Below are 27,978 nucleotides of genomic sequence, written 5' to 3' on the forward strand. Positions count from 1 at the left end.
TAACCCTAACCCGAACCCTTATCCTAACCCTAACCCTAACCCTAACCCTAACCCTAACCCTATCCCTAACCCTAACCCTAAACATAACAATAACCCTAAACATAACCCTAACCCTGACCCTGACCCTGACCCTGACCCTAAGCTAACATTAACACTATCTGTAAACCTAATAATAACACTAACGCTGACCCTAACCCTAACCCTAAGCCTATTCCTAACCCTAACCCTAAATCTAACGCTAACCCTAACTGCAACCCTAACACTAATGCTAAACCTAACCCTAACCCTAACCCTAAATGTAAACCTAAACCTAACCCAAACCGTAACCCTAAACTTAACCCTAAAATGAGTTTAACCCTAAAATGAGTCTAACCCTAACCCTGAGCCTAAACCATAAGCGTAACCCTATCTCCTAACCCCTAACCCTAAACCGAACCCTTATCCTAACCCTAACCCTAACCCTAACCCTGAGTCTAACCCTGAGTCGAAACCTAACCCTAACCCTAAACCCTAACCTAACCCTAACCCTAACCCTAAGCCTAACCCTAAGCCTAGCCCTAACTGTAAACCTAACCCTAACCCAAACCCTAACCCTAAACCCTAACCTAAACTGTAACCCTAACCCTAACTCTAAACCTAACCCTAACCCTAAACGTAAGCTGAAACCTAAGCCTTATTTTAACCCTATAAATAACCCTAAGAAATCCTAACCCTAACCGCAAACCTAACTCTAACCCTAACCCTAATCCTAATACTGACCCTAAACCCTAACCAGAACCCTACCCTAACACTAATCCTAATGCTAATCCTAACCCTAACCCTAAACATAAACCTAACCCTAACCCAATCCGTAACCCTAACCCTAATCCTAACCATAACCATAACCCAAACCCTGACCCTAACCCTAACCCTAACCCAAACCCTACCCTAACCCTAACCCTAACCCTAATCCTGACCCTAAACCTAACCCTAACTCTAAACCGTAACCCTAACCCTAACCCTAACCCTAAGCCTAAACCTAACCCTAACTCTCACCCTAACCCTTAGAAACCCTAACCCTAACCCTAAGTGTAAGAAAACCTAACCTTAACCCTAACCCTAACCCTAACCCTAACCCTAACCCTAACCCTATCCCTAACCCTAACCCTAAACATAACAATAACCCTAAACATAACCCTAACCCTGACCCTGACCCTGACCCTGACCCTGACCCTGACCCTGACCCTAAGCTAACATTAACACTATCTGTAAACCTAATAATAACACTAACGCTGACCCTAACCCTAACCCTAAGCCTATTCCTAACCCTAACCCTAAATCTAACGCTAACCCTAACTGCAACCCTAACACTAATGCTAAACCTAACCCTAACCCTAACCCTAAATGTAAACCTAAACCTAACCCAAACCGTAACCCTAAACTTAACCCTAAAATGAGTTTAACCCTAAAATGAGTCTAACCCTAACCCTGAGTCTAACCCTAACCCTAACCCTAAACCATAAGCGTAACCCTATCTCCTAATCCCTAACCCTAACCCGAACCCTAACCCTAACCCTTACCCTAACCCTAAACCTAACCCTAACCCTAATCCTAACCCTAACCCTTACCCTAACCCTTACCCTAACCCAGAGTCTAACCCTGAGTCTAAACCTAACCCTAACCCTAAACCCTAACCTAACCCTAACCCTAAGCCTAACCCTAAGCCTAACCCTAAGCCTAGCCCTAACCGTAACCCTAACCCTAACCCAAACCCTAACCCTAAATCCTAACGTAAACTGTAACCCTAACCCTAACTCTAAACCTAACCCTAACCCTAAACGTAAGCTGAAACCTAAGCCTTATTTTAACCCTATAAATAACCCTAAGAAACCCTAACCCTAACCGCAAACCTAACTCTAACCCTAACCCTAATCCTAATACTGACCTTAAACCCTAACCAGAACCCTACCCTAACACTAATCCTAATGCTAATCCTAACCCTAACCCTAACCCTAACCCTAACCCTAACCCTAACCCTAACCCTAAACATAAACCTAACCCTAACCCAAACCGTAAACCTAACCCTAATCCTAACCATAACCATAACCCAAACCCTGACCCTAACCCAAGCCCTACCCTAACCCTAACCCTAATCCTGACCCTAATCCTGACCCTAAACCTAACCCTAACTCTAAACCGTAACCCTAACCCTAACCCTAAGCCTTAGAAACCCTAAGTGTAAGAAAACCTAACCCTAACCCTAACCCTAACCCTAACCCTAACCCTAACCCTAACCCTAACCCTAAGCCTTAGAAACCCTAAGTGTAAGAAAACCTAATCCTAACCCTAACCCTAACCCTAACCCTAACCCTATCCCTAACCCTAACCCTAAACATAACCCTAACCCTAACCCTGACCCTGACCCTAAGCTAACATTAACACTATCTGTAAACCTAATCGTAACACTAACGCTGACCCTAACCCTAAGCCTATTCCTAACCCTAAACCTAACGCTAACCCTAACTGTAACCCTAACACTAATGCTAACCCTAACCCTAAATGTAAACCTAAACCTAACCCAAACCATAACCCTAACCCTAATCCTAACCATAACCATAACCCAAACCCTGACCCTAACCCTAACCCTAACCCAAACCCTACCCTAACCCTAACCCTAACCCTAATCCTGACCCTAAACCTAACCCTAACTCTAAACCGTAACCCTAACCCTAACCCTAAGCCTAAACCTAACCCTAACTCTAACCCTAACACTAACACTTAGAAACCCTAAACCTAACTCTAAGCGTAAGAAACCCTAACCTTAACACTAACCCTAACACTAACCCTAACCCTAACCCTTACCCTGACCCTGACCCGGACTCTGACCCTGACCCTGACCCTGACCATGACCCTGACCCTAAGCTAACGTTAAACCTTACCGTAACCCTAATCGTAAAACTAACTCTGACCCTAACCCTAAGCCTATTCCTAAGCCTAAACCCTAACCCTAACCCTAACGTACTCCAACAGCACGCGCTTGGAGTCATTTTGTCACCACCTCAAGCCCCGTTGCGAGGCCAAGGCCCACAGCAGCACAGTGGGGCGGCTCCTGCCCATTTCCAGTCCAGAAGCTGCTGGACTTCTTTAGCCGGCTGCAGGAGCTCCTGCAGTACCTAAGGGGAAAAACGGTGTGAGCAGCAGGACAAACGGCACGCAGGGCAGGCTGCAGTGTGCCACCACCGTTTCCTTTGGGGCAATGCCTGCCGATGCAAAGGCCACCTCAGCGTCAAAGGGCTGCTCTGCCCTGCGCCCGTGCCTCGGGAGGCACACACCTGATGAGGCTGACCACATGCTTGAAATAAAATGTTTCGGTGCTCACAGCAAACCAGGCTTCAGCTCAAGTCAGTCTCCTGTGCGAGGCAAGGACTTCCACGCCCGGCACCTGCCAAGCGAGGCAGGCTGCAGGCAGACAAGGCGGGCACAAAGGGAAAGAGTCCCTGCAAAGGGCTGCAAGTGGGCCTGCTCAGGGAGGAGGGGGAGGCTGCACTGGAGGAAGGGAACACAGGTCACCACGGGCTGGAGGGCTTGGGGAAAGGAGCTGGAAACACAGAACGTCTTTGGCCAGCTCCTGGTGGGATCCCGCCGCGCTTGTGGATGAGCCACAAGTGACCCTGAAACTGGACTCTCATGACCCAGGACAGACGCGTCTAGAAAGACCCAAGGGTTGCGCTGAGGATTTGGGGAAGGAGCTTGCCTTCGAGCCCCACATATGCCACAGACTTCATTTCCATCCTGTCATGTGAGGCATATGTGAACACGCTGTGCTTTTGTATCTCAGGAGCAAACGTGTGCTGCTGTTTCACTGGCAGACATGCAATCCTTTTCCTGTCAATCTGGTTTGCCCTTCAGATGCATTGTGCCAGTGTCTGTGTGCCTTTGTGTCTCTGGCTCTTTGGAATGCAGCAAGAGAAGCATGGGAAGAGCAGCTGCCACATCCCTCAGGCTGGGATAGGACCAGCCTCCCAGGTGCCCCCCTCATTCAGCTCTACCGGGCCTGACAGCAGAAATCCCCCCACGTAAAGGACAAGGTAGATGCAATGTCCTCTGCATATGCAAACACTTCCTGGTATATAATGTGGACCCTCGAGAACCGGGTGTGCATGTTAGGAGGAACAATCCCCCATGCGCCCAGAGCAGCATTAACCTGCTGTCAGCTTTCCAAACTCTCCTTTGCCTGGGAGAGTTTTCCCCCTTATGATTGTTGGGAAGAGAATCTGGTGACCCAGATGGGACCCGCTTTCCAGAACCTCGACAGACCACAGGGATCGTGAGGACTCCAAGCACATGCCAGAGTATTTGTGGGGAGGCCCTGCGATTCGCTGGCTGGGTGAGTCTCCGTGACAGCTCTTTGGGATAACGTCTTTTGGGAAGACGGCTGACCGTGAGCCGTAGGGGCGCCAGCCATCCAGCAGGACACTAAGGAGTTTCTCTTTACAGAGGGACCTGCGGGCTCCGGCCCACGGCTTTTCCGTATGGCATGTCGCGTGTCGTGGCTGGCAGAGATGCCCAGGCAGGGGCCTGGCCCTGGATCGTCAGCATCCAGAATCCCTGGCAAGCGGGCACGGGTCATAGCTGCGGAGGCTCCCTCATCAGCGCACAGTGGGTCCTGACAGCAGCCCACTGCTTCATCGAGGCCAGGTAAGGTGCTGCCGGGAACGCGCATAGCCCCACAACACTAGCGCTTGCCCCGTGCGCAGCAGCACGGGCTACTCCCGCCCCATTTCCTCGCAGGACGCCCAGGGCCTGGGTGCTCCTTGAGCCTGAGGCACGCGAGGCCAGTCCCACCCTCCCGAGCGCTGCTCTCCTCTCTCCCTCGGCAAGCGGAAGGCAGGGCAACTGCTGGGCTGCTGCAGCACGTGGCTGTGCTCCCTCTGAGTCCTCTCCCCATTTGCCTTCCAGCTACATCACCATGTGGCGCGTGGTGATCGGTGCCACCCGGCTGACTCAGCTGGGCCCTGAGGCCCAGGTGCGCAACATCAAGCGGCTGCTCCTTCACCAAGGCTACAGTAACATCACGCAGAGGAACGACGTTGCCTTGCTGGAGCTGGACCAGCCTGTGCAGTGCAACGCCTACGTTCAGCTTGCCTGCGTGCCCGATGCCTCGCTGAGAGTCTCGCAGCTGAAAAACTGCTACATCAGCGGCTGGGGTGCCACGACTGCAAGATGTGAGTACCGCGGAAGTACTCGTGTGCCGAGCGCAAGCTTGGCACGCTCAGGGCCATTGCTTGGGCTTCCTGACAGCAGAGACCAGAGCCCCAGTCAGGCTGTGGGGACGTATGCCTCTTGAGAGATGGGCCTGAGCCCTTTCCGCAGAGCAAGGCGGAAGGGAAATGCTTTTCTTTGGGATAATGGCGACATTGGTCATTAATGCTGAGGTTGCTTACAAAGATGTCGTAGCGCATTGTGGGTTAGGGTCCCACCGGGTATTTGAAGTGCAACTTTTGTAATCCATATGCTATAGTCGGGGATGCGCAGAACCCGGATAGTAGCTATTGCTAATCTGCACCTCTCTTGGATTTTATTTGCTGGATTTTGCCTCTGTTCAGTTTTGTTTGCCAGGTTTTGTTTATCTATTGGATGTATGAGCTTTTGAAACTTTGTGGCATGGGACCTGGACATTCTACTAGAGTGGATGTTCTTCAGTGTTCTCCTTCCGGGTGTCTATTAAGACACGGGAGCAAGATAGAGGGTGACCCTTTCACACAGAAAAAGTGGACAGACTCTTGTCATCACTGGTGGCCCTTGTATACCTCAGATGATTTGGAGAAACGGCCTAGGAAGGGAAGCATAAACTCTGCTACGGTATGGCAATTGGTGTTGTTTTGGTAGATGTGAAGGAAAATGGCATGAAGTCCCATAAGTGGATCTGGGGTTTTTGCCTTAAGAAATGGTTGTGGGTTTGGGTTTTTTTTTTGCCTTAAGAAATCTCACAGGATTTCCTCGCAGGATCCCCTCGCAGGGACCCCTTGCAGGAACCCCTCACAGGGCCTCCCCCCTCCATTTTCAGACCATGCACCTGGCTTTGGAGCTGTGATGGCTGCCTGCCAGCACTGCCTGTGAAGCTTGAAAAGGTATTTATAAATAAACAATTAATTTAGTGGCTGCAAAGGGCAGTGAAATCAGCTAGCTGCCAGTTAGCTGCAGAGGTTTGTAAAGATGAATAAAGCTGCAGCTAACTAACTAATGGGCCTGTTTCACAAAGGTGAGAGAAAGGTGTGCTTAACCAGGAATGTGAGAGTTGGCAGGTGGGATCAGGCTTGGGTCACCTCTCCTGCCCACCACAGTCTGGCTCTGGTGGTCCTGGGCTCTGTATTTTAGAGCAAGGCACCAGAGCCCCGCGGTGAGCAGATAAGTATCTCATGCCAATGGTAGACAAGAGCTGAAGATCCCCAAGACATCAGGCTTACAGCCACACCTCTGTTCAGATTCCTGGGACACCTCCTTGAAACTTCAGCTGTTTGAGGGAAAAAAGCAATGAACCCAATCCTGACCTGTCAGGGCTCTTTTACCTTGCTCTCAGTGGAGTTATCCAGAGTGCAAACTCTCTAAACCAGCTTTATAGAAGCTCTTATTTACACAACTTTTTTTTTTTAAAAAAAACAAAAACAAAAAACCCCAAAAAAACCCACCAGGGTAAGACACCAACACCTACTTGGAATGAGGAGATAGGGGGTTTTGTGCTGAAATAGATTTAACTATTCAAGTGCTATGCAGGATTCTGGAGGTTTTGCTGTTGTCGGCCATGGGTCTGCTGGTACGTTAGATGTGTTGAAAGGGTTTTGTGATAAGCAGGCAAAGCCCTGTGGCCTGATTCTTCTAGGATTCTTCAGGAAAGACAAGTGCAAAGCTTCAGCTGGGTGAAACCAGGACTAGGCTGCTAATGGACAGCCATCGATTTACCCCTTCAGCTCTACCACTGAGATACACAGCTCTTTGGGGCTTGTGTGCCCTGACCTGGCCGTGAGCAGAAGAGTTTCCCTGTGCAGGCAGCAGCGGGTGGGCTGGGTGACAGGGTAAGCTCGCAGGGGTTTGAGGCTGTGGAACTGTGTGGTCTCATATCCTTCTCAACACCAAGGGCATGGGAAACAGGAATGCCTTCTCTGGTGTTATCCAAGCAGTTGCAGAGCCCCTCAGTACCTGTCTAGTAGGACACACTCAGAAAAACTTTAAAAAACGATTTTAGAGGGATGGCCTGTAGACTAAGAGAATGATATCTGTGCGTTTACATAAAGGACAGGAGAGGCAACAACGATGATGTATTGGAAAATGTAGCGTGACGTAAATGGTATGGAATAAGGGGTGGATACTGTCCTGGTTTCAGCTGGGATGGAGTTAATTATCCCATTAGGAGGTGGTACAGTGCTGTGGTTTGGCTTTGATGTGAGCCTTCTCAATTCCTCAGGCCTCGTTAGCAAAAAGGCCAGAGGGCCACAAGGAATTGGGAGGAGGCACAGCCAGGTCAGCTGGCCTGAACTAGCCAAAGAGTTATTCCATACATGGGATGCCATGAAGGTATATACATAGAGATATATATACATATATATATATAATATATACATATATATATACACCTGGGGGGTTGGCCCAGGCAGGCAGGCCATTGCTCGGGGACTGGCTGGGCATCAGTCAGCAGACAGCTGCATTGTGCACCACGTGTTCCCTTCTTCTTTTCCCTCTGGATTTTATTCTTATTTATTTTCTTATCTCAACCCTCAAGTCTCACATTCCTTTGCAGCTCTCCTCTCCGCCCCTCAGGGTGAGGGGGCAGTGAGCAACGGGCTGCATGGTACTCAATGACCAGCAGGGTTAAATCAGGACAGTATGCAATGCAGACTCAAATCCTCCATCCCAGCTCATAGAGGGACAAAAGAAACCCTACTGCTTTCCCCACAGCCAGTTTCCCCTGCAAGGCAGAAGAGCAATCAATGCACTGGACATCCAAACCAAGCTCATCACTGCAGAAGCCCCCCCCCCCCCCCCGAGGGGATGCCGCTTCTGATTGATTGGCCACCCACAGCTGTCACTCCGACCCTGTTTCAGGCCCACCCTCCCCTGAGGGGACGCCACCTCTGATTGGCCACCCACAGCTGTCACTCCGACCCTGTTTCAGGCCCACCCTCCCCTGAGGGGACGCCGCCTCTGATTGGCCACCCACAGCTGTCACTCCGACCCTGTTTCAGGCCCACCCTCCCCTGAGGGGACGCCGCCTCTGATTGGCCACCCACAGCTGTCACTCCGACCCTGTTTCAGGCCCACCCTCCCCTGAGGGGACGCCGCCTCTGATTGGCCACCCACAGCTGTCACTCTGACCCTGTTTCAGGCCCACCCTCCCCTGAGGGGACGCCGCCTCTGATTGGCCACCCACAGCTGTCACTCCGACCCTGTTTCAGGCCCACCCTCCCCTGAGGGGACGCCGCCTCTGATTGGCCACCCACAGCTGTCACTCCGACCCTGTTTCAGGCCCACCCTCCCCTGAGGGGACGCCGCCTCTGATTGGCCACCCACAGCTGTCACTCCGACCCTGTTTCAGGCCCACCCTCCCCTGAGGGGACGCCGCCTCTGATTGGCCACCCACAGCTGTCACTCCGACCCTGTTTCAGGCCCACCCTCCCCTGAGGGGACGCCGCCTCTGATTGGCCACCCACAGCTGTCACTCCGACCCTGTTTCAGGCCCACCCTCCCCTGAGGGGACGCCGCCTCTGATTGGCCACCCACAGCTGTCACTCCGACCCTGTTTCAGGCCCACCCTCCCCTGAGGGGACGCCGCCTCTGATTGGCCACCCACAGCTGTCACTCCGACCCTGTTTCAGGCCCACCCTCCCCTGAGGGGACGCCGCCTCTGATTGGCCACCCACAGCTGTCACTCCGACCCTGTTTCAGGCCCACCCTCCCCTGAGGGGACGCCGCCTCTGATTGGCCACCCACAGCTGTCACTCCGACCCTGTTTCAGGCCCACCCTCCCCTGAGGGGACGCCGCCTCTGATTGGCCACCCACAGCTGTCACTCCGACCCTGTTTCAGGCCCACCCTCCCCTGAGGGGACGCCGCCTCTGATTGGCCACCCACAGCTGTCACTCCGACCCTGTTTCAGGCCCACCCTCCCCTGAGGGGACGCCGCCTCTGATTGGCCACCCACAGCTGTCACTCCGACCCTGTTTCAGGCCCACCCTCCCCTGAGGGGACGCCGCCTCTGATTGGCCACCCACAGCTGTCACTCCGACCCTGTTTCAGGCCCACCCTCCCCTGAGGGGACGCCGCCTCTGATTGGCCACCCACAGCTGTCACTCCGACCCTGTTTCAGGCCCACCCTCCCCTGAGGGGACGCCGCCTCTGATTGGCCACCCACAGCTGCCACTCCGACCCTGTTTCAGGCCCACCCTCCCCTGAGGGGACGCCGCCTCTGATTGGCCACCCACAGCTGTCACTCTGACCCTGTTTCAGGCCCACCCTCCCCTGAGGGGACGCCGCCTCTGATTGGCCACCCACAGCTGTCACTGACCCTGTTTCAGGCCCACCCTCCCCTGAGGGGACGCCGCCTCTGATTGGCCACCCACAGCTGTCACTCTGACCCTGTTTCAGGCCCACCCTCCCCTGAGGGGACGCCGCCTCTGATTGGCCACCCACAGCTGTCACTCTGACCCTGTTTCAGGCCCACCCTCCCCTGAGGGGACGCCGCCTCTGATTGGCCACCCACAGCTGTCACTGACCCTGTTTCAGGCCCACCCTCCCCTGAGGGGACGCCGCCTCTGACTGGCCACCCACAGCTGTCACTGACCCTTTGTGGGGCCAAACCTCCCCTGAGGGGATGCTGTACAATTGGCCACCCCGGGGCTATCACTCCCAAGCTCTCCCACACCCCCATAAACATCTGCTTGAGCCCCCCCAGCACCTACTTGGGGAACACCCAAACCCCCCCTCCTGCTCCAGACGCTTCCTCAACACCCCCAGACATCTCCCAGCCCCCCTCAAGACAAATCCCCAGGGGCCACCCCTTCCACACCCCCCACCCCCACACCCCCCTCAACCCGGAAAATCTCCCTGGCCCCCTGCCCCGATTGCTTTCCCAGCTCCCCTCGATGATTCATGGGGGGCCTCCCACTGCCAGGCCAGTCTCAGGCAGGCTCACCCTCACTGCCACGTCAACAGCATCACTGGAACAAGCTCCAAGCCCCTGTGCCGCCCCATGCCTGCAGAAGCCCGTAGGGCTGGGCCCTCTCAGCACCAGGCAGCAGCAGCAGCACCTGCCTCTGCCACCCTCCACAGCACAATACGGCATCGGGCTGGGGCTGCCCACGCTGTTTACCTCATCCCCGCTGGCCGGGGCTGCAATGACGACTTGCCAGGGGGCAGCAGCAAGCACGGAGGCTCTCACCCAGGGGCATGTCTTATCCCTAGGGGCAGAGCCACACCATTCCCAGGTGGCAGCCATGGACAGGGCTGGTAGCTAGGGGCGGGGCTTGCACCATGAAGGGGCGGGGCCGTTCCACACCCCCAGGGTCTCCAGAAGGGGAGCTTGTGGCTATGGTCAGGGCCATGGCACCTGGCGGGTAGCGTTTGCCCTGGGGCTACAGTGGCAACTGCAGCTTCAGACACTGTGCACTGAGCACCCGCTGGACACGCTCAGCACCCGCTGGACACGCACTCTTGGCACAGCAGTGGTGGCTCCTTACCCGGAGGCAGCAGTGGTCGCGGTGGCACCACCCCACAGGCAGCTCGGGGTCACATAGGCCTTACCAAGGCCGGCGGCATGGAGCAGGAGGCACCACCTCCCGTGTGCAACACCTGAGCTGCAGCACCGGCATGGCAGAGCGCGCCACAGGGCTTGGCCTGGCAGCCACAGCGCAGGGCCTGCCCTACTACATGAGACAGGAGACTTAATAGACAATGTCATACATACAGGCTTTTGGTTTAACGTCCTTTTCTTTTTATATTAACAAGTATTTTGTCATCATATACAAAAATGAGAGGGGTTTTGTCTTTATTTCAACCCCTCACATTCACATTTTTTAACGTGCTTTAAGCCCCCGCCACACACAGCCCATCACAATTGCCATGTATTCAGGACAATGAGAATGGGGAAGGGAAAACCAGTCCTGGGCTGCAGGACAGGGAAAAGAGGCCTGGGAACGCCACACAGGGGAATAACAGCACAGCGAGCTGGGCTGGGCAGGGGGGATACGGCGAGGAACAGCAGGACAGGCAGCTGTACGGAGATACAAAGCTAGGCAGAGGATGGAGGAAAGACACCATAAGAAGAAAGAGACAGGGAGATGGAGGAAGGACAAAAGCACAGCCTACAGGTTGGAGAGGGAGGAAAGAATGATAGCAAAAGAGTGCTGGCCAGAGACAGGTGGAGAAAGGCAAAAGACCACACAGGCCACAGGGCAGAGAGGGAGGAAGTGAAAAACAGGGACAGGAGACCAGACAACACATGATGTAGAACAGGGAAAAAATAGTAGCAGGTTACTAGGAAGAGGGAGGAATTAAAGAACACAGACTGGAAGCCGGACAGAGCCACAGAGAAAGGAAAAAAAAAAAAGCGCCAGCCATGGGCTCCAAGATGAAAAGGGAAGAAAACAGTGGCAGGGAGCTGGACAGAGAGGGAGGGAGAAAGACAAATAAATAGTGTGGTGCTCCAGGACAGAGAATGTGGAATTAAAACCTGGAGAGGGAGCTAGACCAAGGAAAAAGTCCGGAAAGGCTACAGGGGGCAGCGGGAGGAATTAAAAGACAGTGACAAAGAGCTGGATAGAGACGGACAGAAGAAAACAATAACCGCAATGGTGCAATGGGGTACAGGGCAGAGAGGAAGAATTTGAGAACGTGGGCAGCAAGAGGGACACAGAGAGATGAGAGAAAGTAAAAAGAAGCGATGGGCTATGCAACAGAGAGGGAGCAATTAGCAAACAGCAGTAAAGAGGGGCAAGACAGAGAAAAGCTGGGGGATCGCAAGCGAGGGAGGGATGGGGAGCTGGGAAAGGAGAGGCAGAGAAAGAAAACCAAACCGTGACATGCTACAAGGCCCAGAAGGACGACCCTGAACAACAGGGACAGGGAGCCAAAGAGAGCCAGAGAAAGAAAAAAATACTGATGGGCTACAGGACAGAGAAAGAGCAGTGAAAAAAATAGGGAGCTGGAGCCAGGCAGGAAGAGACGGGGCAAGTAAAAAATAGCCAAGGGCAACGGGGCAGACGGAGGGAGGAAGGAAGGAAACATCAGGGAGCCAGAGCCAAACAGAGACAGCGGAAGAAAGTGATAGCAATGGGCTACAGCGATGAGAGGGAGGAAGCAAGAGACAGGGACGAGGAGCCAGACCCAGCGCGACACTCGCAGGAAGTACAGCAACATCCGGGTGGCAGAGACAGAGGAACAAACAAAGAGGGTCAGGGAGCCCAAGGGAGAGAATGAGAAATAAGAGGGAGAACGCAACAGGCCACAGGGTACAGAGGGAGGGAGCCCAAAAGAGGGGCAGACAAAGAAAACTTCAAAAGTGACAGGCAACAAGGCAGAGAGGGGAGAATTTCACAACTCAGCATCTTGAGTCCAGAAAAAAAGACAAAGGGTGATGGGTAATGGCGCAGAGAGGGAGGAATTTAAGAACAACAACAGGGAATAGGGTAGAGAGACTGGGGAAGGGAAAAGTCCTGACAAGCTTCCATGCAGAGGGAGGAAATAAAGGTTACAGACAGGGACTTGGGCAGAGAGAGATGGAAATAGACAAAACCTGCAGCACGATACCAGGCAGGCAAGGAGAGTTCAGAACTGGGGACAGACAGGGAGGGAGGGAGGGAGAAAGGAAAGAAGCAAGAGGCGACACGGCAGAGAAGGGATGGAGAGCCAGACAAACCAAGGTGGGGAAAGAAAAATACAGCCACAAGACTTAACAAAACAGACAGGGAGCCAGACAGAGAGAGCCAGAGACAGCAAAAATGCCAACAGGCTACAGGACAGAGGCTAAAGAATGCAAGAAGGGTGGCCTGCAGTCAAGAGAGAGATAGAGAAGGTGTTGCGGGGGTGGAGACACAGGCTACAGGAGAGAGGAACGACCTAAAAGATGGGGACAGGAAGCCTCTCAGAGCAAGATGGATGGAGAAAGAAGGTGCAAGGGAGCAAAAAAAAAAAAAAAAAAAAAAAATCTAAAAACAGTTGCAGCAGCGAGGGGGAGAGGGAGTCAAGGAGAGGCAGGCGGGGATTGTGATGCATAAGGAGGGAGACAGGGCCCCAAGGGCCCAGGACTCACCGCAGCTCCCACTCTCAGTGCCACCAGGAGAATTTGACTGTTCAGACAGTTATTCCTCCTCCTCCCCTCCCTTCGCTTCCGTAACGCCCGTCGCTTGGCTGTCCCTCGCCAAAGAGGATACGTGGGTGTCTTACAGTTCTCACGAGATGAAGTTTCCTAGACATATACCTTCACTCCCTCGCACGCTCCCTGCGCGAGTAGGACAGAGGGAAAGAGAGAGAAAATTATGACCAGGGAGCAGAAGAGATGGGTTGAGAGAGAAATCAAATCAGAGGAACAAGGAAGGAGGGAGGGAGAGAAAAAGACAGGGATCAAGGCAGAGGCATTGGGGGTGGGGTGGGTGCCGTGTGATGGGAGAGAGACAGAGATCGGGACAAAGAGAAGGAGAAAGGAAAACCAGCCCTGGGCTGCAGGACAGGGAAAAACGGACAGGGAGCAGGACCAGGGAATAATGGGACAGCGAGCTGGGCAGGGGGGTACAGTGAAGAACAGTGGGACAGGCAGTGGTATGGAGACGCACAGACTGAAAGTTAGGGGGAGGATGGAAAACAGAGAGCAGAACAGAGATTGACAACTGTATCGTAAGAGAAACGAGGCACGGAAGAGAGTGACAGGACCAAGGCAGAGCAACAGAGAAAGAAAAAATAAACAGTGATGGGTAGCAGGCCAGAGGGACAAGGAAGGACAATGGCTTGGCTGTCCTCCGCCTAAGATAACCCGTGGGTGTGTCACAGCTCTCAGGAGACGCAGCCTCCTAGGCTCTTCACCTCACTCCCTTGTGCACTATGTGGCTGTAACACACTCTGGGTTATGCACACAGGCCCTGCTGTGCACACTGGCAGTCTGGCCTGTTGCCGACTACAAAGATGGATCCTTCCTCACCAGGTGAGGCAGGCTCTCCGGTGCCTGCAGCAGGAGCCTGCGTGCCAGTATAACAGCACCGGTGGCCTTACATAAATATGCAGGAGATGGCACAGGAGCAAAACGGCAAAAAGTGAACTTGGCGTCTCAGTGGTGGGCTGGATAGGGAATGAAAACTATTTTTTTTAAACAAATACTTTCCAATCACCATTGAAGATGCTAAGCCCCACCCAGGTTTTACAGCGAACAACAAAAAAAAAAACCTAAAAAGTGCCCCTGTATTGTTTCCTTTGCCATCCCACGGATGGACATTTCCTCAGTAACTGACAAGTATACATCGTAACTCAAGTGACCTGTGTTTACTGCACATGAAAGCAAACAAACCCCTTTCAGCTGGCCTACACGTTCAGACATATATCCAAAGAACCTCCATTAATCTGACTTGCAAAGAGCTCCACGACCTAAAAACTTTACCCGTAGCGCCCTCCAAGAGAACTGCAGAGCTGTGGACTCTCACAAATGCTGGGGCACACCTCTTGGCCTGCCTGAAACATTCAGAGGGCTCTCAGACAATCCGGGAAGAAGTCAAAACCGTTCTGGGTTTAGAGCAAGGCCGACTACACTTGCATGTTTTCTTTTGCATACTCACACCTGGGAGCCAAACCAAAACAGCTACGCAGGCAACAGAAGGATTGCTCAGCACATCTAGACCAACAGAGCTCCCCTAAAGCAAACTTGGAGGAATTCATACCCCAAGTCAACATCTGCAGTGCAACCTGGCCACAAACTGTGAAACAATGTCACTTGCAGGTCAAACTCATGCGAGCATTTTCTCCTTACAAAAACCAAAAAATTAATAAAACACATCCCCTTCTATGCCACATCAGGTATCGCACTCCGGCAGTTGAGCTGTAACTGCATTTCAGAAATAACATAACAAATACATCAGTATTTGCTAATGTGGTACCCAGAGCTGACAGTTAACAGGAACATGTCTCCTGGTAGCAGACAGTTATTAAGCTAAAAACTATACCTCCCTAACACATAAATGGAAGAAAACTCAAACCGTGTCCCCTTCTCCTCACGCTGGGTTACAGCCTCTGACAGGCATTTCGTTCCACTGCTTGGAAAAGCTCCAAGGTTGCAGCTTAAGGGAACTGGACTTCCCCGGGTCTCAGAGTAATTCTAGAGCTAAAGTGGTGATAGACATCAACTCTAGATCAGATAATACATGCCAACACTCATCACTGACCCAAGGCAGCAACCACCTTCTGGCCTACCTGCAGGTTTCAAACCCAACACGCTTTCTTCCTGAAGCGGGACGCTACCTCATTTCTTTGTAGCACCATCAACATGCTCCTGGAGATGGCGCTAGAGATGGTATGCAGGCAACCCAGCCACTGTTGGGAAGCACCAGAGCCTTTTCAGCACTGTTTTTCACTACAGTTTACATGTGAAAAGAGAAAAGAGAGAGAAAAAAAAAAAAACCACACAAATAACGAGAGCTTTATTCCACAATGGAGACAGCCATGGTGAATAAATCAGATTTTCCTCGGGGCAAAAGCGCACACCAAATAAAGAATTTTGTTGAACAGCGTGGTAGAGTTCTCAGGAAAAAGCAGCCCCTAACTCTCGACAAGGAAAAGAAGATTAGTCCTCTTCAGAAAAGCACCGCTGTGCGGCAACAAGCCAACACTCCACATACCTCCGTCTCCTCATCCCGACTGCAGGCAAGGGAGGCCACGTGCTCCTCCAAAGTAACGTGCTCGGGGCACCAGGTTTTCCTATCGCAGCCATACGCGGCGTCACCTTTAAAAACCACCCAAAAAACCCAGTCAGTTGTGGTGCCGGATCGGGAGGTGCCCGTGCCAATTCGGGAATTCGGCGAGGGCCTCTCTGGACACAGACCTTTCTGAGGCGAAACGTCTCCCCGGGGCCCATCCCCGCTGCCGCCTTCCCCCCCAACAAGCGTCCCCCCGGACCCCACGCCGCCAGGCCAGGCCAGGCCAGGCCAGCCTGACTACACCCTCACTGCCGTGCCGTGCCGTGCCGTGCGCGCCGCGCCGCTGCACCGAGCCTAAACGGCCCGCTGCCGCCCCCGGGCTGCGGGAGCCGGGCCCGGCCCTTCCCGCGCAGCGCAAGAAAATGGCGCCCGGCGGCGGGGCGGGGCCGCAGGCGGCAGGACCCCGGCCGGGGCTGCCCACGCCCTTCGCCTGCTCCGCGCCGGCCGAGGGAGGCGGCGCCGCGGCCAGGCGGGCCCCGGCGGGCCCGCGCGCGCCTTGCGGGGGGGAGGGCCCCGCCCGGAACCGCCGTGTCCTCCGCGCCGCTGAGGAGAAGGGCGGCGCGGCCGGGCTGCGGGGCAGCGCTGGCCATCGGCTCGTCCAACCCCCCCGCTAAAGCAGCTGTTCTCGGGCAGGGTGCTGAGGGGCTCGGCCGGGCGGAGAAGCGGCTCTGCGGGCAGCCCGCTGCAGCGCTCCGGCACCCTCCAAACACAGAATTTCCCCCTCACGTTCAGAAGGAGCTCCCTGTGCTGCGGCGTGTGCCCGGCGCCCCTTGTGCCGCCGTGGAGCAGGGCGCGGCCCCATCCTCCCGACCCTCGCCCTGCAGGTACTTACAGAGAAATTCACAGCTTCCTGTGAAGTCGGGCTCGCAGCTCAGCCCCAGAGCAGGTGACGGCAGCTGCTCCCCCCCCCCCCCGCCAGAAATAAACCTCTTTCCTTCCCAAGCCAAACTTTGATCGCGCTCTTCATCACCGGCATTGCACTCTGGCGGGCGTGATCCGTGCCGGGCCAGAGTGCCATTTGTAGACGCTACAAGAAGACATGTCTCTGATGCCGACCATTACTGAAAAATCTAAAATATAGAGCTTGTTTGTTGGTTGGTTTGGTTTTTGGTGGGGTTGTTTCTCGGGTTTGTTTTCGGAGCAGATGGGTGTTTTCTTGGGGGGTGGCCTGCGGGAGGGGTCTGAAGGGTTATGGGGGATGTTGGCACCACATCTACACATTTTCTAAATGCCCCCAGGGACGGTGATTCCAGCACTTGCCCGGGCAACCTGTTCCAGTGCTTGACCACCCTTTCAGCAAGGCAATTTTTTTATTCTTTTATTAGTAATACCCAATGTAAACCTCCCCTGTTGTAACTTGAGGCTGTTTCCTCTTGTCCTGTGACCTGTTAATCTGGGAGAAGAGGCCGACCCCCACCTCGCTACAGCCTCCTGTCAGGCAGTTGTGGGGAGCAGTAAGGTGTGTCCCCGCCCCCCGAGTCCCCTCCTCTCCAGGCTGAACACCCCCAGTTCTCTCAGCTGCTCCTCATCAGACTCGTGCTGCAGACCCTAATGACGCTTCCTTGCCAGGAGCGCCTGGCTGCCTATGCTTCCATCCCATGAGGTGTTCACGCACGTAGCTCGCATCCCCCTGAGCCTTCTCTTGTCCAGGCTAAACGGCTCCAGCTCTCAGCCTTTCCTCATCTTCCAAACCCTCCACCATGGCGGCCCGTCCCCGGTCTGTCTCCAGGATGTCCTCTCTTGTACAGGGGAATCCCAGCACTCCATGCGTGACCTTGCCAGTGCTAAGCGATATCCCCAAGAAGTCTGGGGAAGGTGCATTGTGCCAGTGCTGAAAGAAGGGCCTATCCAGGTTAAAACAAACACAAAAACCCTCACAGAACTTCCTCCTCCTCCTCCTCAGGAAATGTAGTCAAGTGAATATTCTGATGAAAAGGAGCAACAGGTTTAAATATACTGGGTTTGAAATTAAGGTGATGTTAAAAGGCATTCCTAAGGAAAAGCTACACATTTTCACTCGTATCATCCTAATGAAACATCTGCTGGGTTCAGAAGTGTTAATAGTGAGAGAGGCCATTTTCGCTAATAAGCCGATACTCTTACTGCTACTGGGTACTGTCTAAATCCTTAAATCTGACACACGTGCAGACAGCAGCACGTGGTATTGCTGACCTGGAACGGCTGTTCAGCTCCACGGGCTGTAGCACAGCAAGACCTGCAGGACAGCTGTTAGCATACCTCAGACACAGGACAACTTACCCGAAATACAATTTGAATGGTTTGACAAGCAAAGTGAATAAAAGCAACTGCACCTCTCTGCTTATAAGTACATTTTTATTAGAGTGCAGCAACGGCTGTCAGAAGCAACATCTTGATCATCTAATTTTACAGTGAAAAAACATGGTGTTGTGAGGTTCTCATTTCTTGCCCTTTACTCTATTTGGCCATTTGGGGTTTAGAACATCCAAGTTTAGAACAGCATTGTTATACCTGAAAATAAGGCCGTTTCCTACAGGTTCTTTTGCACAGGATCAGTTCAAATGAAAACATGTTTAAAACTGAATGCTCATCCTTCTTTTTTTCCCCACGGTGATAAAAAAATGCGTACCTGTATTTCTCAAGAGCTGTACTTCCCACTCATCCATAAACAAGTGTTGCTTAAGGCACAAGAAAACAAGTAACTTCCTCTCAGGCACAGAGATAAACCGCACTGAATGACAGTTTCTGTCTTTGCTGCAGATTCAGGTGAATCAGATGATTAAGTCACTGAAAAGAAGCCCGATGAAAACAAAAGCTACTGTTTGTTCATGCTGGCTCATAAGTGTCTGTAAAATTCAGAGGATCTGCAAGTAGTAATTAGAGCCACTGTTTGAGAAAAACACCAATCTGTCTTGTAATTGACAAGAATGTATGGTACTGAAAGAAGCCAGTATGTATTCACTGTCTTTTTTTTTAAGATGAAAGTTTCTGAAGGCCACAGAACTAAAGCGTTAGCATATTTATTTTAGGAAGTGGTGACCTAGAGACCATGTGCTGCAGCAGCATGGTGTTCCTGAGGAAGCAGAATCGCTTTTTACGGCTTCCCTGAGATTTATTACTATGATAGCCACCCAAACCCCAGTGATAAAAGACTGGGAGCGAATCTGTATCATTATAAACAATACGGAAATACCCCGAAAATGATGTTCCTCCTTACATGCTGAATGCCTTCACAGACCCAAAAAGAGAAAAAAATAATCATTTTGTTCACTTTTTTGATCACATAAATTTTACAGGGCTGGTTTTTACCTCTCCTCCTGCCAAAAGCCAAAGGTCTGACTGAAAGAGAGTGGGGGAAGAGGACAACCGATCACTTTGGAATTCAGAAATGTTTAGAAAACACCAGGTTTGTTAGAAGAAATGAAGCGAGGGAATGGGCAGGGAGTACAGAAGCAGTGCTTAATCACATACACAAAAAGATTTCAGGAAAAGGGGTTTATGCACGCCTTTAATTGTATTGAGAAATGCACTAAAATCCTCTTCCGTGAGAGCACAGAACACTACAGTAGAGGCAGATGTGCTTGGTAGGTTTCTTTAAGCTTTGTATTTGGCAACGTGTTCACGAGCTATGATCATCCTTTGAATCTGAGCAGTCCCTTCATAAATCTGAAAAGAAGAATTGCAAGATTGATCATTTTTGTAAAATATTTTCACAGATCTTTCTACACTTGTCAACCTTCATAGCACAAATCCACAGTGGATTAGGACGTGCAGAAAGAGAGAGAAAACGGAAGAAAATTTGAGCGTGCTTTCATTAACTACAGTGGGCTAAATGCAATAAACCACATACAAGATCTTGAGAGAGAGTCTTGTGTTCCCAGATGCTCTCATCAAAACTCTGTAAGGTTCTCACAAACTTAACAGACATAGCGGATGAAGGATGGGGAAAATGGATTCTCTGGGGAAGCAAATACATCGTCTCGGTTTTGAAAATGAGGGTGGAGGCAGGGAGGTGACCTGGGCTGCAAGTGTTGTATTTTCTTTGACTAGCCTTTCAAGGCCACAGCAAATATTCAGATTCATCCATTTATTACCACTGCTCCTTCTTCACTAGTACTCCCTTCAACACATTATTTTTTTACCTTTTTTTTTAACCAGGCGTTCTTGCGTTTTCCTCTAGAAACATTCTGTGTCTCGCCCCTGATCTATTTGGCTTGCTGACAGCCAAGTCAGAGCTACACGACCGAAGACGTATGTAGGTGTAACGCAGAAAGGCAGCCACGGACTCCAACGGTACAGTGCAATGTGATTCAAGGGCAACACAGTTCAGTGGTTTAAAGCGTTTCAGCTCCCAGTTCTGCTAAAGCTTGCTGTGGCAAATTGCTCCAATAAAGATTACTGAGTTTACTAAACATCAGTCAGTCTTGCTGGATAAAGAACTGCAGCATCGTATTATATGCTAAGAGGACACTTACGACATGGAATATTTTCTTGGTAATAATACCGCAGAAAAAGAACGGGGGATTATGGGTGACTATGGACTAAACACGACTAAATATGAGCATATTTTGTTCTTTTGGAGAAGGCAAAAATAATAAAAAAAGGAAGGGTTAATCGCTCCTGACTGCACCACACTTCTGTTAATACAGCATATGCAAGATCATGAATCCATGATACTCAGTGATGGTAATATCTCAGCTGAAGTAATCTGCCCAGTTTATACCAAAGTCTCAGGCAGACAGACAGTTTAGAGCACCGCAAGAAGCGATGAAGAGAACAGCATTACACGTAAGGCATCTCCACTTGACAGAATACCAAAGCAAGTGATCAAAATAGCCATGCTTCTTTTCTACAGTGCTTTTTTTCTAAGAGTTCAAAAGCTTTAAAATGAAGAGTCCATGCATTTCAGAGTTACCACATGAGAAAAAAAACGCACCACTACAGTCGTCTTATGTAGGTTAAGTTGTTGATCTAACCCAAAGAGTTTTGTATGTAAGAATCTGCCTCGTTTGAATGCCCTTTCTTTGAATGGAAGGATTATTGCTCTCACCCTCAATTTTTTTTTCCATATGTTCACATCATGATTTCAATCAGTAGCCATTAGTTTCTTTTCTATAAAATGTATGCATTCCTCTGAAGATCACTCCCTCTTTTACTCACCTGGTAGATCTTAGCATCTCTCATTAGTTTTTCTACAGGATATTCAGTATTAAATCCATTTCCTCCAAAAATCTGCACTGCATCTGTAGCTACTTGGTTTGCAACGTCACCCGCGAACGCTTTTGCGATGGAAGCATAGTAGGTATTCCTGCGACCGGCATCGACTTCCCACGCAGCCCTTTGGTAAGCCATCCTAGCCAGTTCCACTTTCATTGCCATTTCAGCAAGCATGAAAGACACCGCTTGGTGCTGTAAATGATGAAATAAACCCAGTTAACTTTGCCGGCTTAAAATTCTATGACATCCAAGAATACGGTCTTCATACTTCTGAATCTGCAAATTCAACACGCTCAGGAAGCTTTGAGTTCTACAGAATCTGGATCAGGCTCTCAACTCTATGCTGAGTTAGACAGGTTGTTAATTCTAAATCCACTTAAGTCACAGGGATGAAGTACTGAAGTTGTGCTTTACTTTTCGTGAGATCTCTATGTCGCTTGTTGTTTATTCACAAGCAGTGTGACTGGCCATGTTTTCCATTCATATTAATACCATGAGTCTTGATTCACATACCTCACAGAGGTGTTTTTCCTTCCGTGAAAATCCCTGTGCATGAGACTTGAAGAATTTAAGTATGTCCTGACAGTACAGGAGTTTCAGGATTTTGGGTGGAGTTTTCTTTACGATTTTACTATTTTCATCAAGAAGTTACGGAAGAATCCCAGGAGTTCCTGCATAGCTAGATTTACTCAGACAGTGCGGACCTATATACTTGAAAACCCAAGAAATGGCAGGCACAGAACAACTCACACATCCTAAGTATCGAGGAAGAACACCGAAAATTCACCAGTGGGACATCTAGTATCAAAACACAGCTTTTTGATGTATTTGTTTTTATATATTTAACTTACTTCAACAATTGGTTTCCCAAAGGTTTTTCTCTCCAAAGCATATTTAGTAGCTTCATCGAGTGCTCTTTTTGCTAACCCAACAGCACCAGCTGCTACCTGAATTAAATATAGCACAGAATGAAAATCAGAAATTCCTACTGTACTTTGCAAGTAACTTATTTCTGCTACTTACGGGTGGCCTGGTCTTATCAAAAGCTCCCATTGCGATTTTAAAGCCAGCTCCCTCGGCTATTAATACATTTTCTTTTGGAACTCTTACGTCTTCAAAGACAATACCCCTTGTATCAGAGCAGCGCTGACCCATATTCATTTCCTGAAAAGCAAAGTTTACAAAGGTCCAGCTACACTGGATTCTTGCAATGTACGGCACATTCTTGTTCTTTACTTCTTTTGCATTACTGGTTTAGAAGTGAATTCTTGGCTTGTCAAATAAGAGATGCACTCTTCACCTTTCTTCCAATTTGGATTCCAGGGCTATTTGCTTCCACGATGAATCCAGTAAAGGCTTTGCTTGCGGGGACTTTTGGATCTGGATTGGTACGAGCTAGCAAAAAATACCTAGTGTAAAACAAATACGAGGGGAGTCAGCTCATCCTCACAATTAACAATCAGACACTTTTTTAGCTCACACGTTAAATGTTGGTTTTGGTTTTGTGTGTGTTGGTATCAGGAAATAAACCACTGAATAAGTTAGCAACCCTTTATTCTTGGCCCTTCCAAGAGAGCAAAAGTGTCAATGCATCTCTTGCTGCAAAAGTCAAGATTTAATTCAGTTCCTTCAGATCAACATGCAAAGGTTCTCCACATTTTCCGTGTGTTGTAAGTCTTAATATTACAATCAGCTTCACAAATAACACAAAAGAAACCAATTGCCAGCACGCAGATAAAGATGTTTGCTTGGGAAATACAGTATTGCATGCAAAATGTTCGATTATCCTCTTGGTTTTACTATCTTGGTTTTACTCTTTGAAGTTGTAAATAGTTTTTTTCCTGTTAGCAATTAAAGAGTTGTGTATCACGTTTACGGTGTTCAGTAACATCAAGAGATAGCTGATAGTTTCTCTTTGATCATTCTATCTTGAACAAGGAAGTAATGAGAAAAGAAAACCTTACAGCTTTCCCTCTGGATTTAGAAGGAATTTAGTGTTGGGGATGAGCATGATCTTACATGAGACATGATGCAAGAGGTGCATCTTGTAAAGCACCTCCATAGACACCAGAGCACCACCTGCACTCTTTGACACTTGGAAAGCATCTTCCCTTAAGAAAATAAAATGCACAAGCACAAGCCTGGAGCTTTTCTGTCTTCACTAACAGCTAGGGCTGTTTCTAGTCCAATGAGAAGCAACTGATGTCGGCCACCGCACCCACAAAGCCAGTTCCCCTGTAACACGAGCTTCTGGAGTACTGTGACAGTTAAGTGTTGCTGCCCTTCCCTGAGGAGTGTGATAGCAGCCACAACTGAGAGCCCATTCCCTGGGGGGTTGCACACAGGACACACGCCTCCCCCAAGACAGAACAGAACAACAGAAAACGTAATGCCAGTGGCAAGTCAACGCACCAGTTTGCTTTCCCACCGTTTGTGATCCACATCTTCTGGCCATTAATGACATACTCATCTCCTTTCCTCTCAGCCTTGGCTTTTATACCAGCCACATCAGAGCCTGCTCCAGGCTCTGTTACACAGTAAGCCTAAAAGAAAAGAAAACGTAGAATCTTGAAGAATAAAGTTCTACTTTTAAGCAACCAGAAATTACTGCAAATTATGTGCACCAAACTGATCTGTAAACGTTTTAAGTGAACCGCGTGGAAAACCCCAGAACGCATCCAAAAGGCCCAACAAGGGTCTGCACAAGAATCCAAACATGTAGGGGTCGATTTTCCTCATAAATCCATAATAATTCTTACAATTGTCTTTTAATTTTAATGGTAAACAGACGCATTCTGTAACTTTTCATAAGCCATCACTTCCTTATGCTTCACAACTCCGATATGGAAGCCAAAGACCTTTCAAATCTGAAAATAAGAGCACAGAGTAACACTTTATGGTTGCTGTGCTCTTCATTTTATGAGGCTCACTTGTTCAGATTTTAACACACTGCACATGAATCTTTATTACCTTAACAGAGAGCGCCTGTATAATGTTTAAGATCCATAAATGCAGATCAATGCCCATCTGAGTGGAGTCTGCGCTCATACAAACCTTGCATTTTTCTTAGACTCCCACACCTTCTCTTGAAAGGGAAATAAAAGGCACTGCTTTTTGGTAAGTGACTCAGCATGGTTTTCTGGGTACTACCTTCTGTTTGCTTATTGAATGCACTTAATTCAATATTCCTTGACTTTCAGAAAAAGCCACTGTTTATTTACAAACCAAAACAGGCTACACTGTGAGTAGATATCAGTGTTTAAAAAAAAACAAAACCCAACCAAAACCGTAATTAATACAATTTGGGAACAGTCTGCAATGCACCTAAGTTATACTTACACACATCATTGGTTCCTCTGTCATTCTTCCCAAGTATTTTTTCTGTTGCTGCTCATTTCCTGCAATGATTACTGGCATTTGCTGAAAGAAAATATTTAGACCATTAATCCATCTTTCTAAAGGGCACAGACTCTAGTCTAAAGGCGGTAAGAAATGACAGAACTGACCCCTAGGGAGTTCGCCTCGATGGCTGTTTGAACCCCGGTACAGCCGTAAGCCAACTCTTCCGTAATAAGGCACGCTTCAAAACTGCCAAGGCCAAGACCACCTACAGTTGAAACATTTCATGGACTAAAATGAGCTAAAAAATTGCAACATATTAGTGATTTACAAAACCTACTTATCAAAATCATATGCCCTCACATACTTCTGACCGCGTGTTGCGTACAATTAGACATTCCCATGCCAGCTTTTTAAACAAAGTTTTGTCAGATTAGTGACAGATGATTTAAAAATTACATTTTGCAGTTCCAGGGTGATGGTGTGCTTGGTGTCGGACAGATTGCACAAAATGTACCAGTGGGACCTTTTGACTACTTTGCATCTGAGAATTTCCTTAAGAGTTCTTAGGAAGCAGAGAAAGGGCCACAAGGGCTGCTGAGCTTCCACACCACTAAGGAAGAAAAGAAACGCGTCCATACCAGTTAGCAAAACAACCCAGTAACCTGCTTCTGGCAGAAGCCAACACTTTGTGAAGTGCGTAAAAACACAGTAACAATGCAGGAACGCTTCCCTGAAATATTTTCGCAGCCTTTGTGTGACTTCCCCAGCCAAAACTATCTTTGTTATGCTAGCCCTTGACAGATGTTTCTTCTGTGAATTCTCCCAGTCTCTTTCTGAACCTGTTTACAGTTTTAGCATTGATACCGTCCAGGGGCAACGAGTTTCACAAATGAACTACACACTGAGTGTAGAACCATCTCCTTTCATTTCTTCTGAACCCGCCGTCTGCCGACTCCATCTGATGCCTTCTCATTGTACTGAAGGGGACAATGAGATGTCATCCCTTTTCACACTCTCCACGACACTGGCATGATAGGCATTTCTCATGCAGAAGCTGTTCCGTGTATTTCATCATCTTTGTCATCCTTCTAGGAACCTCCCTCATTTCCACAACAACCTTCTGAGGTGGAAGGATCCGACTGCATAATGAACGAGAGGCAAGAGCAATTTGGGGGCAAGCAGCAGCATCGTTATGGCTTCTGCTTTTCTCTTTGTTCCCTTCCTGATTTCTGACCTTCAGTTGATGGTTTTGACCACTTCTGGTCATTATGCTGACATCTTCACAGAACTCAGTATTATAACCCCCGTACCTCTTTGTTTACAGGTAATAACGTTCAGAAGACACCATTTTTTCTGTGAGGTTTGGATTGCTTCTTCCCTTTCTTGTGTGCATCACTTTTCCTATTTTGGACTTAATCTGCCATTTAACAGTCGCTCAGTTTCACCACCTCCTCCTAGAGCTCTTCACACCAGCCTCGTCTTTTCTGTAGCAGGTAAGTCAGCATTATCAATAAACTCTATGACCTCAGTATTGATCTCCTTTTCCAGACCTTGTAAAGCAGTGGTGTCCAATTTGTCACTTCCAAGTTTTAATTTAATAACCAAGTGATTCTACATTGCAGTAGTCCAGCTGTTTCAGCCTTGAGTGTCTGTGGCTGAATAAACATGATCCTCACAACTGCTCCTTTGATCTCTTTAATTCAATTTTTGATACAAGATATACCCTCTAATAAGTCTTAACCCCCCCCCCCCCCCCAGGGCCTGCTATGGACATTTCCCCAACTTTGTTTTCAGGTAACATATACATGTGAAAAAGAAAATCTAAAATTTAACACTTTTTCCATCGTTACTCATATACCTAAGCACTGATCCTCTGCACCTCCTCTGAACGGGAAATTCATCCTTCTGGCTTAACGTCTTAAATTGCTCCAGCCTGTGTCACAGAGTAGGTCAAAATACGACCGTCTAGTTTCTCTGCCTCATCAGATGACACAGTACACCAGGGGAACATTAGGCAGTTGTAATCATGGGAGGAAATCTGGTTATAAATTACTAAATCACAGCCTAATTTGTTGGGTGATTACATCCACCCCTAGTGGCACTTGTATGTGTCAACCTGTGTACTGATTCAATTTAGATTATTGAAGTATGCGACTGTTCATTTTATACAGAATCCATCATTACACACATAAATCCCCTCTAAGGCCTTTTCTTTGGTTTATTTTACAGATTAAAAAGAAGATTTACTCACCACAGCTTTCTGGTATGTGTGAATTTATAAGACCAAGTTCCCAAGCCCGTTTTATGAGTGGAAAAGGATACTGAAACAGACAGGGAAAATCACTATCTGATTCATCATAGTTAATGTTTTACATTTTACACAGGTTAAGGTCAAAATCTCTCTTCTCCCCTGCCATATGGTAGATTTACCTCTCCAGTTTTGCCATATTGTGCAGCAACAGGAATGATCTCCTCCACAGCAAATTTACGAGCAGTAGCTTGAAACTCTTTCTGTTCATCAGTAAGTTCTATTACCAAAAAAAAAAAAAAAAAAAAAGTTAAAAAGAAGTCATCAATTTTGCCAGTTGTCAGACTATGAGAAGAGAGAAAACAAGTCTCAGTTCCTTCCAGGACAATCCAAAGCACCAGGACTTACCTTCCTGGGCCTCTCCAGAAACCAAAGCAACTCAACATCCTCCTTCTCTCTAGAGAAAAAGCTCCACTGATCTCTAATTGATGCCTACGGTGCGCTTACTTACTTATGACAAAATTCTTCCAAAAATATTGAAAACCGAGCAGGAAGCGCCATGTAACATACAAGGTATTACCAAAAGAAAAGAGAAGCATGCTGTGCTAACTAAACGAAGGAGATGGAGGCAGATGAATGTTGCTTATCTGATGAATCTGGCTGCTCAGTTTCAAGCATTGACCTGCTGACCCACTAAATTTGCCTTTACGTATCTAATACACCGGGGATTAATTTCTTTATAATATTTCTTTATAACTAAGTTCAGTTAAGACTACATAGAGTTATTTTAACATTTTAAAAGCCAATGTGAGTTAGTTATTCAAAGCTAAGGCAACTCTGGCAGTCAAGCAAGCTCAAGACAGACATCAGTTAAAAAAAAGAAAATCTCATAAATATCACGTCAATACCTGGGCCTTCCTGAGCTAGAAAAGAAAGTAATTTGGGGTTTCAAATATTTATTAAAAAAAATATAAAAAATAGAAATCTATTCAGGATAAACACCTTAATTGTAAATTCATACTAAACTGCAATACAGTTGTTTGCCGTTTGTTTTTTTCCCCCTGACTCTGCAATTTGTCTTTAACTGTTCTCTTTCTTTCATAACTGCAATACTTACCAAAGCTAAAGCCAGATGCAGGTTTGCTTATGTGTATGTTTTGAGCAGGTTTACTGGAATGTGATCTCCATCCATGCCCTGCAATGGTTTGGAGCATCTGCTGAAGAGAAAAAGAACATGAGCTGCAAGACCTTTGCTGCACAAGTCCCATAA

General features: G+C 48.9%; 2 protein-coding genes and 2 long non-coding RNA genes across 4 annotated transcripts in view; 1 reads left to right on the top strand and 3 right to left on the bottom strand.

Moving 5' to 3' along the window:
* Nucleotides 1-382: 382 nt before the first annotated feature.
* Nucleotides 383-2,809, bottom strand: LOC308060479. The gene is made up of 4 exons (XR_013926754.1): nucleotides 2,641-2,809; nucleotides 2,314-2,408; nucleotides 1,081-1,752; nucleotides 383-975 (listed from the first exon to the last, which is right to left on the bottom strand). It is a non-coding gene; the product is annotated as an uncharacterized lncRNA (long non-coding RNA).
* Nucleotides 2,810-4,516: 1,707 nt separating this feature from the next.
* LOC308061095 (acrosin-like) overlaps nucleotides 4,517-27,978 on the top strand; it is a gene marked incomplete at both ends in the record, with an annotated part of 30,870 nt that continues 7,408 nt past the window's right edge. Inside the window, 2 exons of the mRNA XM_080380640.1 lie at nucleotides 4,517-4,677; nucleotides 4,939-5,204. Coding sequence (XP_080236766.1) covers nucleotides 4,517-4,677; nucleotides 4,939-5,204 — 427 coding nt within the window. The remainder of the gene's footprint in view (nucleotides 4,678-4,938; nucleotides 5,205-27,978) is intronic.
* Nucleotides 10,933-16,112, bottom strand: LOC308061701. The gene is made up of 2 exons (XR_013927327.1): nucleotides 15,845-16,112; nucleotides 10,933-13,467 (listed from the first exon to the last, which is right to left on the bottom strand). It is a non-coding gene; the product is annotated as an uncharacterized lncRNA (long non-coding RNA).
* On the bottom strand, nucleotides 18,238-27,962 carry LOC308061700 (medium-chain specific acyl-CoA dehydrogenase, mitochondrial). The gene is made up of 11 exons (XM_080382043.1): nucleotides 27,826-27,962; nucleotides 26,891-26,988; nucleotides 26,712-26,781; nucleotides 24,625-24,725; nucleotides 24,458-24,538; nucleotides 23,531-23,661; nucleotides 22,419-22,527; nucleotides 22,142-22,282; nucleotides 21,970-22,065; nucleotides 21,062-21,310; nucleotides 18,238-19,567 (listed from the first exon to the last, which is right to left on the bottom strand). The coding sequence occupies exons 1-11, from the start codon at nucleotides 27,920-27,922 to the stop codon at nucleotides 19,496-19,498; spliced, it is 1,245 nt and encodes a 414-aa protein (XP_080238169.1). The 5' UTR covers nucleotides 27,923-27,962; the 3' UTR covers nucleotides 18,238-19,495.

The sequence above is a fragment of the Falco punctatus genome (assembly GCF_963210335.1).
Source record: "Falco punctatus genome assembly, chromosome: 3".
NCBI lineage: Eukaryota > Metazoa > Chordata > Aves > Falconiformes > Falconidae > Falco > Falco punctatus.